Below are 16,473 nucleotides of genomic sequence, written 5' to 3' on the forward strand. Positions count from 1 at the left end.
CAAGGAACGAAAACGAAAACCGGGAACTTTTTCTATTTCACATGGAACAGAAACGAAACCAGAAACTTTATTATTTTTTTATGCTCTGGAACAGAAACGCTTATTAAAAATATTGGTAACCGGTTAATACCGGTTTTTATTTCGTTCCTCAAAGTTTCCGTAGCCTACAAATAAAAAAGTCATTCTTCTCCTGCGCAAGTTTCTATGACCCGCTGGGGTTCACTTCCTGTGTGACGGTCGCTGACTGAATGGAGAGAGCGGGAGGGTGGACTACTATCACGTCTCCACAACTTAAATAAGAGGTAAATATTGCAGTCTATCGTTATTCAAAAACGTCAATTTCAAACACGATATCAATATATTTGTCCACGTTAATGAGAGACTCGCGAACATTAAATGACGTTAACCTCTGTTAGCCTATCAATGCATAGGGCCTGACTAGCCTTTGGTAACACACTAAACGAATTCTCTTTCATTTTTGGCACTTTTTCTGTTTGTGTAGATGGGAAGACATACTGAGAATCCAAATCGCCAACATTTGAAATAATAATTGTTTTGAATTATTTCTTGTCTTATTTAATGAAGGTTGTAATAGAATTAGCCTACATTTGGCTTAAGCTGGATGAGACAGAGACATAATTTTATAGCCATTTGTTAAACAGCTGACAGGGAACGTAATTAACCGTTCCGGGAACGAAATTTTTTTGTTCTAACCGGTTCGGGAACGTCTATTTAATGGTGGAACCCAAAACTGGAAACGTTAAAATTCCGTTTCTGTTTGGAACGAACCAATAGGAAAAAAATTCTGGTTCAAAGCCCTGGTATTAATCATGTTAAACTTAAGAGCAGCAATCCAGAGAATACTCAGGACTTTTCAAGGGAAAAAAAAAAAACAAACAACACATTAAAGAAGACACAGCTACACTTTTAATTATTTCACTTCACAGTCCTCGACACGTTCAAACTTTTCTTGTTTGGGAAAAATTAACTTTTTCAGTAGGTCAGTCCTCTCCTCGGCGGTCTGAGAGATGAGCTCCTGCACTGGCACCTGAAGAAAAAAAAGAAAGAAAATGATTTAATTAGTATCTCGTTAATCACTGAGGTTTGTTTGGAAGCAGAAGGAACGAATGAAATCTTGCACCCAACAAGAAGTATAAATGACTTGACATGCTAATGAAAACACAACAAATGAGCTGCACTATTTTTAAATAAACTGCAAAAAGTTCTGGTCTGAATCTCATCTCATTATCTGTAGCCGCTTTATCCTGTCCTACAGGGTCGCAGGCAAGCTGGAGCCTATCCCAGCTGACTACGGGCGAAAGGCGGGGTACACCCTGGACAAGTCGCCAGGTCATCACAGGGCTGACACATAGACACAGACAACCATTCACACTCACATTCACACCTGCGGTCAATTTAGAGTCACCAGTTAACCTAACCTGCATGTCTTTGGACTGTGGGGGAAACCGGAGCACCCGGAGGAAACCCAAGCGGACACGGGGAGAACATGCAAACTCCGCACAGAAAGGCCCTCGCCGGCCACGGGGCTCGAACCCGGACCTTCTTGCTGTGAGGCGACAGCGCTAACCACTACACCACCGTGCCACGTCTCATCTGAATGTGCATTAAAAATACATTATTTAGTAGTGGAATCCGTTTATATGTTAATTAGTCGAGGTTAAAAAAGAAACCATAATTTTATCTTATTATTTACCCACAGGAACCATGCTGAATCGCTACACAGGCTTCAACTTCACACACAAAACCTATCAAAGATTCAGCCACAGAACTCGGATAATGTCTGTTGGAAACTGATTTCTAACGAATCGCATCTAAGCAGCGAAATCGCTTCTAAAATGTACACTTGTCATTTTGTAAATAAATAAATAAATAAATAAAGCAAAACGCACCAGGACTGGTTCGTAACCCAGGAGCTTGAGGTGGCGGATGTTTATCTCCATGGCACCCACAGGATGGGTTGTACCAAAGCAGAACGAGGTCGGGGAGGCGCAGAGCACTGCGATCCTGCGAGAGCAACAGTTCAAGCGCAGCATTTTTATCCAATTCTAGTAACCAGTGTTAGACTGAGCTGAATGATCTTCTGTTTCACGTATCATTAATATATCCTGATGGCAACAGAACTAGCACATGGACAGGGGCGTGAATACTTATGCAATCATGACATTTTCTGTTTTATTAGTCGCGCCATATTTATGGCTATATTATATTTAAATTCCAGGTTAACACACTAGACAAAAAAAAAAAAAAAAGGGGGGGGGGGTGTCAATACTTATGCAATCCAGTGTATGTTACCTCACAGTTTGCTCTTCTTTTGTTTTCGGAGGCAGCGTAACCACACAGTCTGGGGCGGGGGGAAAAAGAAGAAGAAAAGATGATGGAAATTAGTGTCAGTGTCCAGACTGTAAAACAAAATGGCCGCCGCCTTGATCGTTCCTCCATCTTACCGATGAAGTAGAGTCCCTGTTCGATGACGGAGTCCGTCACTGCATCTTCCCCGAGAAGGCTCTTCAGAGCGAAGAGCAGCTCGGGGTTCACGGGCCGAGGCTGCGGAGGGGTGTGGTGGAGGTGTGGGATGGGTGAGACAGAATGAGGTGGAGCGATATCATCCAGACGTAAACACAGATCCAACGTCCGCAGCAGTCGTTCCTGTCGCGCGGAAAATCGACTTTCTGCAGGTTGGAGGGAAAAAAAAAAAAAAAAGACAGCATGATTTTATGTGCAAACGTGCCATCGATCTAAAAAGCTTTAAATGTCCATATCGTTCTAGAGTCCGAACCTTCCTTGAGCAGTTCGTCCAGAACCTCCTTTTGGAGCAGCTTCTCCAGAGGAGCCTGAGGGAAGTGTCCAAACACACAAAGGCAGCTGATGGCTTTCAGCAGGTCCGTGCTGGACATCTTGGGCAGGTAAGACTGCAGAACTTGTGTCACACTTTCCAGAAATCTGACAAAAGAAAGAAAATCAAAATCAAAGGCACTCAGTGGTTTGTTTCCCAAGTACGAGGAATTTCACGTGTCAAGATTGTCGTATCATATATGACGCGGAAAAACTAGTCCATGCTTTCGTTACCTCCAGGTTGGATTACTGTAATTCCTGACTGTCTGGATGTTCCAATAAGTGCATAAACAAGCTCCAGTTAGTTCAAAATGCAGCAGCAAGAGTCCTTACTAGAACTAGAAAATATGACCACATCACCCCCGTCTTATCCACACTGCATTGGCTCACAATCAAATTTCGTATTGATTATAAAATTGACCTTTAAAGCACTGAATGGTCTCGCACCACAGTACCTGAGTGAACTTCTGGTCCTCTATGACCCGCCACGCCTACTTGGATCAAAAGGTGCAGGCTATCTGCTGGTACCTCGTATAGTGAAGGCTACATCAGGGGGCGGAGCCTTTTCTTACAAAGCCCCACAGTTATGGAACAGCCTTCCAAGTAGTGCTCGGGACTCGGACACAGTCTCGGCGTTTAAGTCTAGGCTGTTTAGTCAAGCCTTGTGTTACTGGTGTTTATGAGGTAAAGGTGTAGATCTGAAGGGTCCTCAGACAGAGTGTCTTGGTAAACTGGGATGTATGGATGCTGTCAGTCCCCACTTGCTTGCTCACTCGAGTTTGTTGACGGTGTAGTGGCTGCTGCTTTGTCCCGGGGCTCCATCATGCCTCGGCCCTCCCCTTTTAGTCATGCTCTCATAGTTAGTTTTGCCGGAGTCCCTGCTTATACTCGGCGCAAAATGTATACCGTTCCTACTTATTCAGGTGACACTGGGCATACCTAACAACCTGCGTTTTCTCTCTCCCCTCCAATCTGTCCCTTTGAGTTACATGTCAATCCTGAGTCTCATCGCATCACTCCTGTAGAGGACGGCGCCATACGGACAGTTGAAAGTCACACCTGGAAGACGCTCTGGACTCTTACAGTAATGCTTTTATGGCTGAGGATGACAGTTGACTTGCTAACTTTAGGACTGCAGTTGTCATGAACAGTTTTGCACTCAAGTTTCCATCAATGAAGAGTTTATAACATCAACGAAACTGACTTCATGTTAAAACTGTTAATGTTATAGTCATGCTGTCTGTTGTTGCCCAAATGAGGATGGGTTCCCTTTTGAGTCTGGTTCCTCTCGAGGTTTCTTCCTCATGTCGTCTGAGGGAGTTTTTCCTCGCCGCAGTCACCACGGGCTTGCTCATTGGGGATAGATTACGGACAAAATTGCCTCATGTCTTGGGTCATTCAGATTCTGTAAAGCTGCTTTGGGACAATGTCTATTGTTAAAAGCGCGATATAAATAAACTTGACTTGATATATCAAGATGTTAAAGGAAAAAAAAAATCCCCAAGCTACAGTTAGGTCCATATATATTTGGACACTGACACAAATTTTGTTTTTTTACCTGTTTACAGAAACATATTCAAGTTATAGTTATATAATGGACATGGACATAAAGTCCAGACTTTTAGCTTTCATTTGAGGGTATCCACATTAAAATTGGATGAAGGGTTTAGGAGTTTCAGCTCCTTAACATGTGCCACCCTGTTTTTAAAGGGACCAAAAGTAATTGGACAATTGACTCAAAGGCTATTTCATGGGCAGGTGTGGGCAATTCCTTCGTTATGTCAGTCATTCTCAATTAAGCAGATAAAAGGCCTGGAGTTGATTTGAGGTGTGGTGCTTGCATTTGGAAGATTTTGCTGTGAAGAAAACATGCGGTCAAAGGAGCTCTCCATGCAGGTGAAACAAGCCATCCTTAAGCTGCGAAAACAGAAAAAACCCATCCGAGAAATTGCTACAATATTAGGAGTGGCAAAATCTACAGTTTGGTACATCCTGAGAAAGAAAGAAAGCACTGGTGAACTCATCAATGCAAAAAGACCTGGACGCCCACAGAAGACAACAGTGGTGGATGATCGCAGAATGAAGAGAAACCCCTTCACAACAGCCAACCAAGTGAACAACACTCTCCAGGAGGTAGGCATATCGATATCCAAATCTACCATAAAGAGAAGACTGCATGAAAGTAAATACAGAGGGTTCACTGCACGGTGCAAGACACTCATAAGCCTCAAGAATAAAAAGGCTAGATTGGACTTTGCTAAAAAACATCTAAAAAAGCCAGCACAGTTCTGGAAGAACATTCTTTGGACAGATGAAACCAAGATCAACCTCTACCAGAATGATGGAAAGAAAAAAGTATGGTGAAGGTGTGGTACAGCTCATGATCCAAAGCATACCACATCATCTGTAAAACACGGCGGAGGCAGTGTGATGGCTTGGGCATGCATGGCTGCCAGTGGCACTGGGTCACTAGTGTTTATTGATGATGTGACACAGGACAGAAGCAGCCGGATGAATTCTGAGGTATTCAGAGACATACTGTGTGCTCAAATCCAGCCAAACTGATTAGTCGGCGTTTCATAATACAGATGGACAATGACCCAAAACATAAAGCCAAAGCAACCCAGGAGTTTATTAAAGCAAAGAAGTGGAATATTCTTGAATGGCCAAGTCAGTCACCTGATCTCAACCCAATTGAGCATGCATTTCACTTGTTAAAGACTAAACTTCAGACAGAAAGGCCCACAAACAGACAGCAACTGAAAACCGCTGCAGTAAAGGCCTGGCAGAGCATTAAAAAGGAGGAAACACAGCGTCTGATGATGTCCATGAGTTCAAGACTTCAGGCAGTCATTGCCAACAAAGGGTTTTCAACCAAGTATTAGAAATGAACATTTTATTTACAATTATTTAATTTGTCCAGTTACTTTTGAGCCCCTGAAATGAAGGGATTGTGTTTAAAAAATGCTTTAGTTCCTCACATTTGTATGCAATCATTTTGTTCAACCCACTGAATTAAAGCTGAAAGTCTGAACTTCAACTACATCGGAATTGTTTTGTTCAAAATTCATTGTGGTAATGTACAGAACCAAAATTAGAAAAATGTTGCCTCTGTCCAAATATTTATGGACCTAACTGTATATTTATATTTCAGGATTCAAACATTGAAGATGATGCTATAATTTTTGGCAATAGTTTTCTTCTTCTTCCTGTCTGTTAAAATTGGATGTGGAAAGTCGTAGAAAATCCCAGATTTGTAGGAAAGGTCCGGTGTGCTGTTGCTCTGGCAAGCGTAGAGACCCAGACAGACCTGGTGGTGTGTGTGTGTGTTTGTACAATCTCTGTAATTTGTCCCCCAAAAGCAGAATAATACTAGCCTGGCTAACGCGACTTCAAAGCTCTGCGAGCATTTGGTCTGGCAAAGATATTCAGCCCAACCGTTTCCCAAAGTGCGTGGTTGACCCGCCTCCCTGAAATGCCTCAGTTTGCTACTGGTCGAAGCCAGAAAAGGCTGTGACGAAGCTTAAACCAATCACTTCACTCTTTCCTCTGACGTATGTGACGCGACGGGGCTAACTGGTAGATTAAACTCTTACCGAAGCCGGTCGGGAGCAAGGCGAAAACGTCCTTCCTTTCAATAAATACCTCCAGGGCTGCTCTTTGCTCCGTTTTCAATGAGAAATCTGTGGTTGGTAGAAGAGAGCAACTGGACTTGCTTGAAAAGTCTTGAAGACGTTTCACCTCTCGTCCAAAAGGCATCCTCAGTTCTGTCTGTCTAATAGGGAGTATCAAGTATTTATCCTCTCATGGATCATAATAGAATCCGAATCAGAATGCTGATGGCTGCATTGAAGATGGCTGATAGATGTCATAGACACCCACCTCTGTTCAGTGATGGTCGTTCCAGGTTGACAAAAATGAACGATCCTCTCTGGCTAAGATGTCTGCCAGTTTTCTGGAAGTCCTCTCATACTCCCGCACTAGTCGAAGGGAACTCATCCCAAAGTGCGTAGAAACATATCTGTGAAGATACTAAGATTTCGGACAAGAGGCGAAACGTCTTCAAGACTTTTCAAGCAAGTCCAGTTGCTCTCTTCTACCAACCACAGATTGCTATGTACCTGGACGACTGAGTATCTTCACAGATATGTTTCTACGCACTTTGGGATGAGTTCCCTTCGACTAGTGCGGGAGTATGAGAGGACTTCCAGAAAACTGGCAGACATCTTAGCCAGAGAGGATCGTTCATTTTTGTCAACCTGGAACGACCATCACTGAACAGAGGTGGGTGTCTATGACATCTATCAGCCACCTTCAATGCAGCCATCAGCATTCTGATTCGGATTCTATGATGATCCATGAGAGGATAAATACTTGATACTCCCTATTAGACAGACAGAACTGAGGATGCCTTTCGGACGAGAGGCGAAACGTCTTCAAGACTTTTCAAGCAAGTCCAGTTGCTCTCTTCTACCAACCACAGATTACTATGTACCTGGACGACTGAGTATCTTCACAGATATTTTTCAATGAGAACTTGCTCCATGTTCGTAATGTTTCTAGTGAATGAAGCGCTTCCGGCATAGATTCTGTAAACAATCTATGGCTTCCGGTCGCAGTTCTACTACGTCACTGCCCTGAACACGCCTCTACCCAGGGCCATTGGAGATGCTCAAAGTTGATTGGCTCCCGATTTTTCGGGAGCTTGGAAGAGCTGGAGATAGCTTGCCTGGCCAGACTAAGCTCGCAACAGGCCCTCGTGTTGCGTCACGCTTAGGATGGGCGGACCCAGGCTAGAATAATACAGTATTCATAATATCTTGCTCAGCCTCTTGGGGGCGCTCCAATGCACAACCTCACAAAGTGAAACAAACATCGCTTGCTCTTGACAAACCGTTGGAATAGAAAATTGTGAAAAAAGAAAGTGTTTAAGAAGATTTTCAGCATCCAAGTTGAAATGTTTCATTTCAACCAATCTAGGCAGAGAAATGTTCATATCTTGTAGCGTCAAGGTTTTCACATGTTCAGGCTACAAAGCAAGCCCAACAGGGAGGAGATGTGCTCTTCACTGAAGAAACATTATCGCTTTTCTAGTGAGAGCTCTATTTCTTTTCTTTGCTTCAGGTTCTGGGTTTCAGCGCGTTTCATTCTTTTTTCCACCACAGCGTCCAGGTTCCTTCTGAGATGCTTTTCTGCTCGGCGTGGTTGTTTAGCGAGTGATAAACATGTAACCTGACTGATGCACACTGGATGTTTCCTGGTGTAAACTCTCAGGACTGTTTTGGGTGAGATCAGCAGTTTCTAAAACACTCGTTCAACATCCAAAATAACCCAAAAAAAAAAAAAGTCACGAAGATAAGATTAGACTTGAACAAAAACAAAACGTCGACTGAAGTTGTTATCCTGTACCTGCATGATTTTATGCGCTGTGTTGCTGCCACATGATTGGCTGCTTAGATACAGTGGTGCTTGAAAGTTTGTGAACCCTTTCGAATTTCCTATATTTCTGCATAAATATGACCTAAAACATCATCAGATTTTCACACAAGTCCTAAAAGTAGATAAAGAGAACCCAGTTAAACAAATGAGACAAAAATATTATACTTGGTCATTTATTTATTGAGGAAAATGATCCAATATTACATACTTTTGCCACTCACAGATATGTGAACCTCTAGGATTAGCAGTTAATTTGAAGGTGAAATTCGAGTCAGGTGTTTTCAATCAATGGGATGACAATCAGGTGTGAGTGGGCGCCCTGTTTTATTTAAAGAACAGGGATCTATCAAAGTCTGATCTTCACAACACGTTTGTGGAAGTGTATCATGGCACAAACAAAGGAGATTTCTGAGGACCTCAGAAAAAGCGTTGTTGATGCTCATCAGGCTGGAAAAGGTTACAAAACCATCTCTAAAGAGTTTGGACTCCATCAATCCACAGTCAGACAGATTGTGTACAAATGGAGGAAATTCCAGACCATTGTTCCCCTCCCCAGGAGTGGCCGACCAACAAAGATCACTCCAAGAGCAAGGCGTGTAATAGTCGGCGAGGTCACAAAGGACCCCAGGGTAACTTCTAAGCAACCGAAGGCCTCTCTCACATTGGCTAATGTTAATGTTCATGAGTCCACCATCAGGAGAACACTGAACAACAATGGTGTGCATTGCAGGGTCGCAAGGAGAAAGCCAGTGCTCTCCAAAAAGAACATTGCTGCTCGTCTGCAGTTTGCTAAAGATCATGTGGACAAGCCAGAAGGCTATTGGAAAAATGTTTTGTGGATGGATGAGACCAAAATAGAACTTTTTGCTTGAAATGAGAAGCATTATGTTTGGAGAAAGGAAAACACTGCATTCCAGCATAAGAACCTTATCCCATCTGTGAAACATGGTGGTGGTAGTATCATGGTTTGGGCCTGTTTTGCTGCATCTAGGCCAGGACGGCTTGCCATCATTGATGGAACAATGAATTCTGAATTATACCAGCGAATTCTAAAGGAAAATGTCAGGACATCTGTCCATGAACTGAATCTCAAGAGAAGGTGGGTCATGCAGCAAGACGACGACCCTAAGCACACAAGTCATTCTACCAAAGAATGGTTAAAGAAGAATAAAGTGAATGTTTTGGAATGGCCAAGTCAAAGTCCTGACCTTAATCCAATGGAAATGTTGTGGAAGGACCTGAAGCGAGCAGTTCATGTGAGGAAACCCACCAACATCCCAGAGTTGAAGCTGTTCTGTACGGAGGAACGGGCTAAAATTCCTCCAAGCCGGTGTGCAGGACTGATCAACAGTTACCGGAAACGTTTAGTTGCAGTTATTGCTGCACAAGGGGGTCACACCAGATACTGAAAGCAAGGGTTCACATACTCTTGCCACTCACAGATATGTAATATTGGATCATTTTCCTCAATAAATAAATGACCAAGTATAATATTTTTGTCTCATTTGTTTTTCTCTTTGTCTACTTTTAGGACTTGCGTGAAAATCTGATGTTTTCGGTCATATTTATGCAGAAATATAGAAAATTTTAAAGGGTTCACAAACATTCAAGCACCACTGTAACTGCATGAAAGCAGGTAGTGAGAGTGAGTGTACGACTGTCTACTATCACCCGGAATAGCGTTCCAAAACGCTAGAAAAGTGCAAAGATCGCTGCTTGCTGAACAGAAAGAAGAAAAAGGCCTGTGTGATTATAATTATTAGGTGCTGAGTGAATATCTCAGACTTACGCCTGCTGATTGTCCTTCAGATGGTGGTTGAGGAAGGAGTAGGCCTTCAGAACGCCCTGCAGGTCCCGGAGCGTAAGGCTGTCTGGTTTCTGGATGATTCTCTCAGCAAACGCATCCATCAGAGCGACGGGTCGAAACTGAAGTCTCTTAAACTCCAACACTAAGAGCAGCACCTACAATGACATCATTATTATTATTATTATTATTAACATGAGTCAGTGTCGAGTGCGCAGCCGCCTGACTGTAGGTTGAACGTCTGACCTGTTTGTTGCTCCACATGGGGAGCGTACTGCCCACGTATTCAGAGATGGACGTAAAGAGATGCGAGTTCCTGTAGTGGAGATCACTGCAGGACTTCAGCATCGCCATCAGCCTGGTGAAGGAAATGCTGTGCACGTTCTCTGGAGAAGGGAAAACAAGACAAACGGAATCGCTCGGGAGGTAGAAGTTACGTCGAAGACTCTGCCGCGTTTAACAGCGAACGTTAACTGGAGCTCTTGATTTGTATCTGATTACTGCGCAAAGGCAGCTGCAGGTGTCCCTGCTGGGTGTTCCTAATAAAGTGGCCGGTGAATGAATCTCTTTACCGGCTAGCTTCTTTCTGCAGACGTCCAGCAGTGGCGTGGAATTCAGGCGGATGACGGCCAACGTGTCCAGCATGTACTGCAGGTTGAGCAGCGTGAACTGGTCCACCATCGACAGAGCCTTCGTCTGGACAGAGCACGAACCACAGATCTAGACATTTCACAGCAGCTTTTAAGCTCTTACTAGAAATTTCACAAATCGACCGACCTCCAGCTTCTGCTTTATAGCCGGCGAGGCGTCTTTCCCAAACAGCCGCATGGTGGTGTGGAGAAGCATTACGCTCTGGATGGTCGGAATCCGTTCCTCCAGTATAAGCCTTAAAGGAGCGGTGTGTTAATTTTTAGTGCCACATGCTGCCCGAGAGGTGAACTGTAATTGCAATGTAAACACATAAACCCTCTCTAATAGGGCTGTGCGATGTCCCCTTAATTGGCATCGACGATGTTTACAGTGCAAACATCGTGATGGACGATCATATCGTGGGCGGGGGGGGATTTTAATACCACATCTCATCTCATCTCATTATCTGTAGCCGCTTTATCCTGTTCTACAGGGTCGCAGGCAAGCTGGAGCCTATCCCAGCTGACTACGGGCGAAAGGCGGGGTACACCCTGGACAAGTCGCCAGGTCATCACAGGGCTGACACATAGACACAGACAACCATTCACACTCACATTCACACCTACGGTCAATTTAGAGTCACCAGTTAACCTAACCTGCATGTCTTTGGACTGTGGGGGAAACCGGAGCACCCGGAGGAAACCCACGCGGACACGGGGAGAACATGCAAACTCCGCACAGAAAGGCCCTCGCCGGCCACGGGGCTCGAACCTTCTTGCTGTGAGGCGACAGCGCTAACCACTACACCACCGTGCCGCCCTAATACCACATTATTAAATATATTATTATTATTATTATTAAAAGTATTAGATACTCATCCAAGGCTTTGGCACGTTAAGAAAAAAAAGCACTAGGTGATGTAGAATATTTGGCCTCGATAACGGATATGTGGTCCAGCTGCAACATGAGGCCCTATATGTCAGCTACGGTACATTATGTGGACCGAGAGTGGGCAATGCAGTCCAAATGCCTGCAGACGAGTTTCATGCCAGAGACACATTCAGCGGACAATTTAGAAGACGCATTGCGCGAGACACTTGCCGAATGGAAAATAGAGGAGAAAAAGATCGCCTGTATAACAACGGGGCGAATATTGTCGCAGTCATCAGGCAATTGAAATGGCCGTGGTTAAGTTGTTTTGGGCACAATTTGAACCTGGCCATAACCAACTGGCTTGCGCAACAGAGGGCCAGTACAGACCGAGCGTTTGGAGTTTGCCGAGCAGTCAACACTGCGTTTGCGCACAGTTGGCTTCGGAGAAATGAGCTGCGCAAAGCGCAGGTGGAAATGAACCTCCCCGAGCACTCACTGATCACGGTAAGATATTAATCTGCTCTAACAATGAAAGACTAGTATTCAAACTATGAGAAGAAACTACACTTAAGCTATTACTCATTGTTTATTTACACCATATCAATTGATGCGTTTCGGCCTTTAGTGCGCACTTGACGTGCTCTCATTCTCATTATCTGTAGCCGCTTTATCCTTCTACAGGGTCGCAGGCGAGCTGGATCCTATCCCAGCTGACTACGGGCGAAAGGCGGGGTACACCCTGGACAAGTCGCCAGGTCATCACAGGGCTGACACATAGACACAGACAACCATTCACACTCACATTCACACCTACGCTCAATTTAGAGTCACCAGTTAACCTAACCTGCATGTCTTTGGACTGTGGGGGAAACCGGAGCACCCGGAGGAAACCCACGCGGACACGGGGAGAACATGCAAACTCCACACAGAAAGGCCCCTGTTGGCCACGGGGCTCGAACCCAGGACCTTCTTGCTGTGAGGCGACAGCGCTAACCACTACACCACCGTGCCGCCCTACTTGAACGCGCTAATTTTTCCAATTTATTAGTGTTTGAATTATTGCGCCAGCTTTTAAAATCATGATTTAATATTGTTTTTTTTTTTTACTGTCTTTACATTTATCAGAATCACCTTCATTCTTCCATTTGGTTTGACATTATGGCTTAGAGTGGACCATTTTGAGTCTGAAAGTAGGCCTGTTTACCAGATTAAAGTTATTTGACTTCTGCCGAAGTCTGCGCTTCACCGCCATTTGATAAGGTGAAATATTTCCCGACTGAAGTCGTTAATAGTGGCTATTTGTTTGAACAACATGACAAATTTTACATTAAAAGTATAGTGCAGGCTAAAAAATGAAGTCAAAATGTATTATTAGTCGCATACTGTATTTGTGTAACCACGTTATGTTCACTAGCACGTCGCTGCACCATAGCCTACGTGAACAAGCGGTAATAGGATATTACTTTATAATGATTTATATAATTATGTATTTATAATTATATATGTTATATAATATATTTATATATTAAACAAAACTAACTAACTAAACTAACAAAAAACTAACTTTTTAGGTTAAATAGGCCCAGATGATATATGCATGATGATGACAGGAGGGGGCGTGGTATCACGATGGTGGCTCTCCATCGTGATGGATGACCACCATTGTCGATGGACGATGGCATCGTCTATCGGCACAGCCCTACTCTCTAACTCTGTTTTTATTATTAAATTAAATTAAAAAAAAACAAAAAACTGCAAGGCGGGGCTCATTTCTGACCCAGAAAAAAAAATGCAGATTCCAGAAGAAATGAGCTGATAATCAGCCAAATCTACTACGTACCAATATCATTAATCACCATTTTTTTTCCCCAACAGCTTTGAAATGTCTGAGCCAGGAATATTTTAAATTACACACTGCACATTTAAAACAGCTCTTAGAAATCATGACAAGTCATACTTTAAGCCCTGTTTAAGCGCATCTGCGTTTTTGCTGCTTTCCATCTCTGCGAGGCAGGCGGCCAGGACTGAAAGCGCCTTCTCGTTTTCAAACTCGTTCAGGCGTTCCTGTAAAGGCATGACAACACAAGAGAACAAACTCAAGGTGTTTAAGGGTCTTGTTCAAGACAGTGGCTTACTGGCGGTCATGGGATGTGAACCCAGGACCTTCAGCGAGACCCTAGGACTAATGAGGAAGTGAAGTTTATGCTTTGGTTAGAAGGTTATGAGATCAAATCCCAACCTGGATGACACGAAGTATAGTCTGCACCACATAGCTGCTCTGAGAGACCCCGAGCTTGACCAAGGCCAGCAGAGTAAATGCCAGGTCGTGGCTATGCATGCGTGGTGCGTTTATCCTGGCACCATGGCACAGCTTTTCGAAAGTCGGGTGTTCCGCCATGAGCCGGAGCTCCCAGTGCCTTTGCTCATCCGACATCTTCTTGGTAGTGTGCCACATTCGGGTCAAGCTGTTGCTGATGCACCAGTGTGCCACATTGCACCGATCCACCAGATCCAGCACGTCCGAAGGTGACCCGGACTCCTTGAGCTCCTGGTAGAAAACGGCTCTCGGGTCCGTTTTAGATCCCACCAAGTCAGGAACTTGCAGTCGATCTGTCTGGTCATTACAGTTCACTGTACGTACTTCTTTTTGACAGAAACATCGAACACTATTAACCATGGAGCCTCGTAATGTTCTCCTAGACCAGACACAGCGCAACAAACATGTAGACTGGGTCGATCTGTGAATCTGGATGGTAGTCCAGTTCTGGGAAAGTGATGCAAATCTGCCCAAGATGGCAGCAAACCTGAACATCTCACCTGACCTCAAGAGGAACACATTCATACTGATAAAACTAATCCAAATACAGCTGGACCTGAGAAGAAAAAGGGGGAGGAAAAAAAAGAACATTTGTTCACATTTTGGTCATAAAAACAAACTATTACGTCACATTTATTCATTTAACTGCTGTTGCATTTCCTTTATTCACTTTTATGATACAATCCTGATTCCAAAAAAGTTGGGACAAAGTACAAATTGTAAATAAAAACGGAATGCAATGATGTGGAAGTTTCAAAATTCCATATTTTATTCAGAATAGAACATAGATGACATATCAAATGTTTAAACTGAGAAAATGTATCATTTAAAGAGAAAAATGAGGTGATTTTAAATTTCATGACAACAACACATCTCAAAAAAGTTGGGACAAGGCCATGTTTCCCACTGTGAGACATCCCCTTTTCTCTTTACAACAGTCTGTAAACGTCTGGGGACTGAGGAGACAAGCTGCTCAAGTTTAGGGATAGGAATGTTAACCCATTCTTGTCTAATGTAGGATTCTAGTTGCTCAACTGTCTTAGGTCTTTTTTGTCGTATCTTCCGTTTTATGATGCGCCAAATGTTTTCTATGGGTGAAAGATCTGGACTGCAGGCTGGCCAGTTCAGTACCCGGACCCTTCTTCTACGCAGCCATGATGCTGTAATTGATGCAGTATGTGGTTTGGCATTGTCATGTTGGAAAATGCAAGGTCTTCCCTGAAAGAGACGTCGTCTGGATGGGAGCATATGTTGCTCTAGAACCTGGATATACCTTTCAGCATTGATGGTGTCTTTCCAGATGTGTAAGCTGCCCATGCCACACGCACTAATGCAACCCCATACCATCAGAGATGCAGGCTTCTGAACTGAGCGCTGATAACAACTTGGGTCGTCCTTCTCCTCTTTAGTCCGAATGACACGGCGTCCCTGATTTCCATAAAGAACTTCAAATTTTGATTCGTCTGACCACAGAACAGTTTTCCACTTTGCCACAGTCCATTTTAAATGAGCCTTGGCCCAGAGAAGACGTCTGCACTTCTGGATCATGTTTAGATACGGCTTCTTCTTTGAACTATAGAGTTTTAGCTGGCGACGGCGGATGGCACGGTGAATTGTGTTCACAGATAATGTTCTCCGGAAATATTCCTGAGCCCATTTTGTGATTTCCAATACAGAAGCACGCCTGTATGTGATGCAGTGCCGTCTAAGGGCCCGAAGATCACGGGCACCCAGTATGGTTTTCCGGTCTTGACCCTTACGCACAGAGATTCTTCCAGATTCTCTGAATCTTTTGATGATATTACGCACTGTAGATGATGATATGTTCAAACTCTTTGCAATTTTACACTGTCGAACTCCTTTCTGATATTGCTCCACTATTTGTCGGCGCAGAATTAGGGGGATTGGTGATCCTCTTCCCATCTTTACTTCTGAGAGCCGCTGCCACTCCAAGATGCTCTTTTTATACCAAGTCATGTTAATGACCTATTGCCAATTGACCTAATGAGTTGCGATTTGGTCCTCCAGCTGTTCCTTTTTTGTATCTTTAACTTTTCCAGCCTCTTATTGCCCCTGTCCCAACTTTTTTGAGATGTGTTGCTGTCAAGAAATTTCAAATGAGCCAATATTTGGCATGAAATTTCAAAATGTCTCACTTTCGACATTTGATATGTTGTCTATGTTCTATTGTGAATACAATATCAGTTTTTGAGATTTGTAAATTATTGCATTCCGTTTTTATTTACAATTTGTACTTTGTCCCAACTTTTTTGGAAACGGGGTTGTACAAATAACATTAATTTACAGAGTGACAGCCATACAACTAGTTATGACATATAATACGTAATAAAATAGAAATTATTCATTCTTAAAACACACAACACAACAAACCTATCATAAATAAATGCTCATTTCAACACAGCTCACCCTTCACTGTGTTATCCACTCCATTGCTTTCACATGGATACACAGGCTGAGTCCCAAACGCATCTCTAACTCAAAAAGAGTGCACTACATAGGCTGGACAAGCCATACAAGTCAAAGTGCACCTATGTAG

General features: G+C 43.5%; 1 protein-coding gene across 2 annotated transcripts; it reads right to left on the bottom strand.

Annotated features, from left to right (window-relative positions):
* Window positions 1–904: 904 nt before the first annotated feature.
* On the bottom strand, window positions 905–16,397 carry fastkd2 (FAST kinase domains 2). Of its 2 annotated transcripts, none has more exons than XM_060898484.1 (12): window positions 16,344–16,397; window positions 13,839–14,472; window positions 13,557–13,663; window positions 10,874–10,982; window positions 10,669–10,792; window positions 10,343–10,482; window positions 10,082–10,254; window positions 2,798–2,961; window positions 2,466–2,690; window positions 2,314–2,362; window positions 1,911–2,025; window positions 905–1,048 (listed from the first exon to the last, which is right to left on the bottom strand). In XM_060898484.1, exons 2-12 carry the CDS (start codon window positions 14,439–14,441, stop codon window positions 932–934), a joined length of 1,926 nt encoding a protein of 641 aa, XP_060754467.1. In that variant the 5' UTR covers window positions 14,442–14,472; window positions 16,344–16,397; the 3' UTR covers window positions 905–931. The 2 variants fall into 2 exon arrangements, with proteins under 2 accessions (XP_060754467.1, XP_060754466.1); XM_060898483.1 differs by having other exon boundaries at window positions 16,308–16,370.
* Window positions 16,398–16,473: the final 76 nt, after the last annotated feature.

Source organism: Neoarius graeffei, chromosome 18 (assembly GCF_027579695.1).
Source record: "Neoarius graeffei isolate fNeoGra1 chromosome 18, fNeoGra1.pri, whole genome shotgun sequence".
Classification (NCBI taxonomy): Eukaryota; Metazoa; Chordata; class Actinopteri; order Siluriformes; family Ariidae; genus Neoarius; species Neoarius graeffei.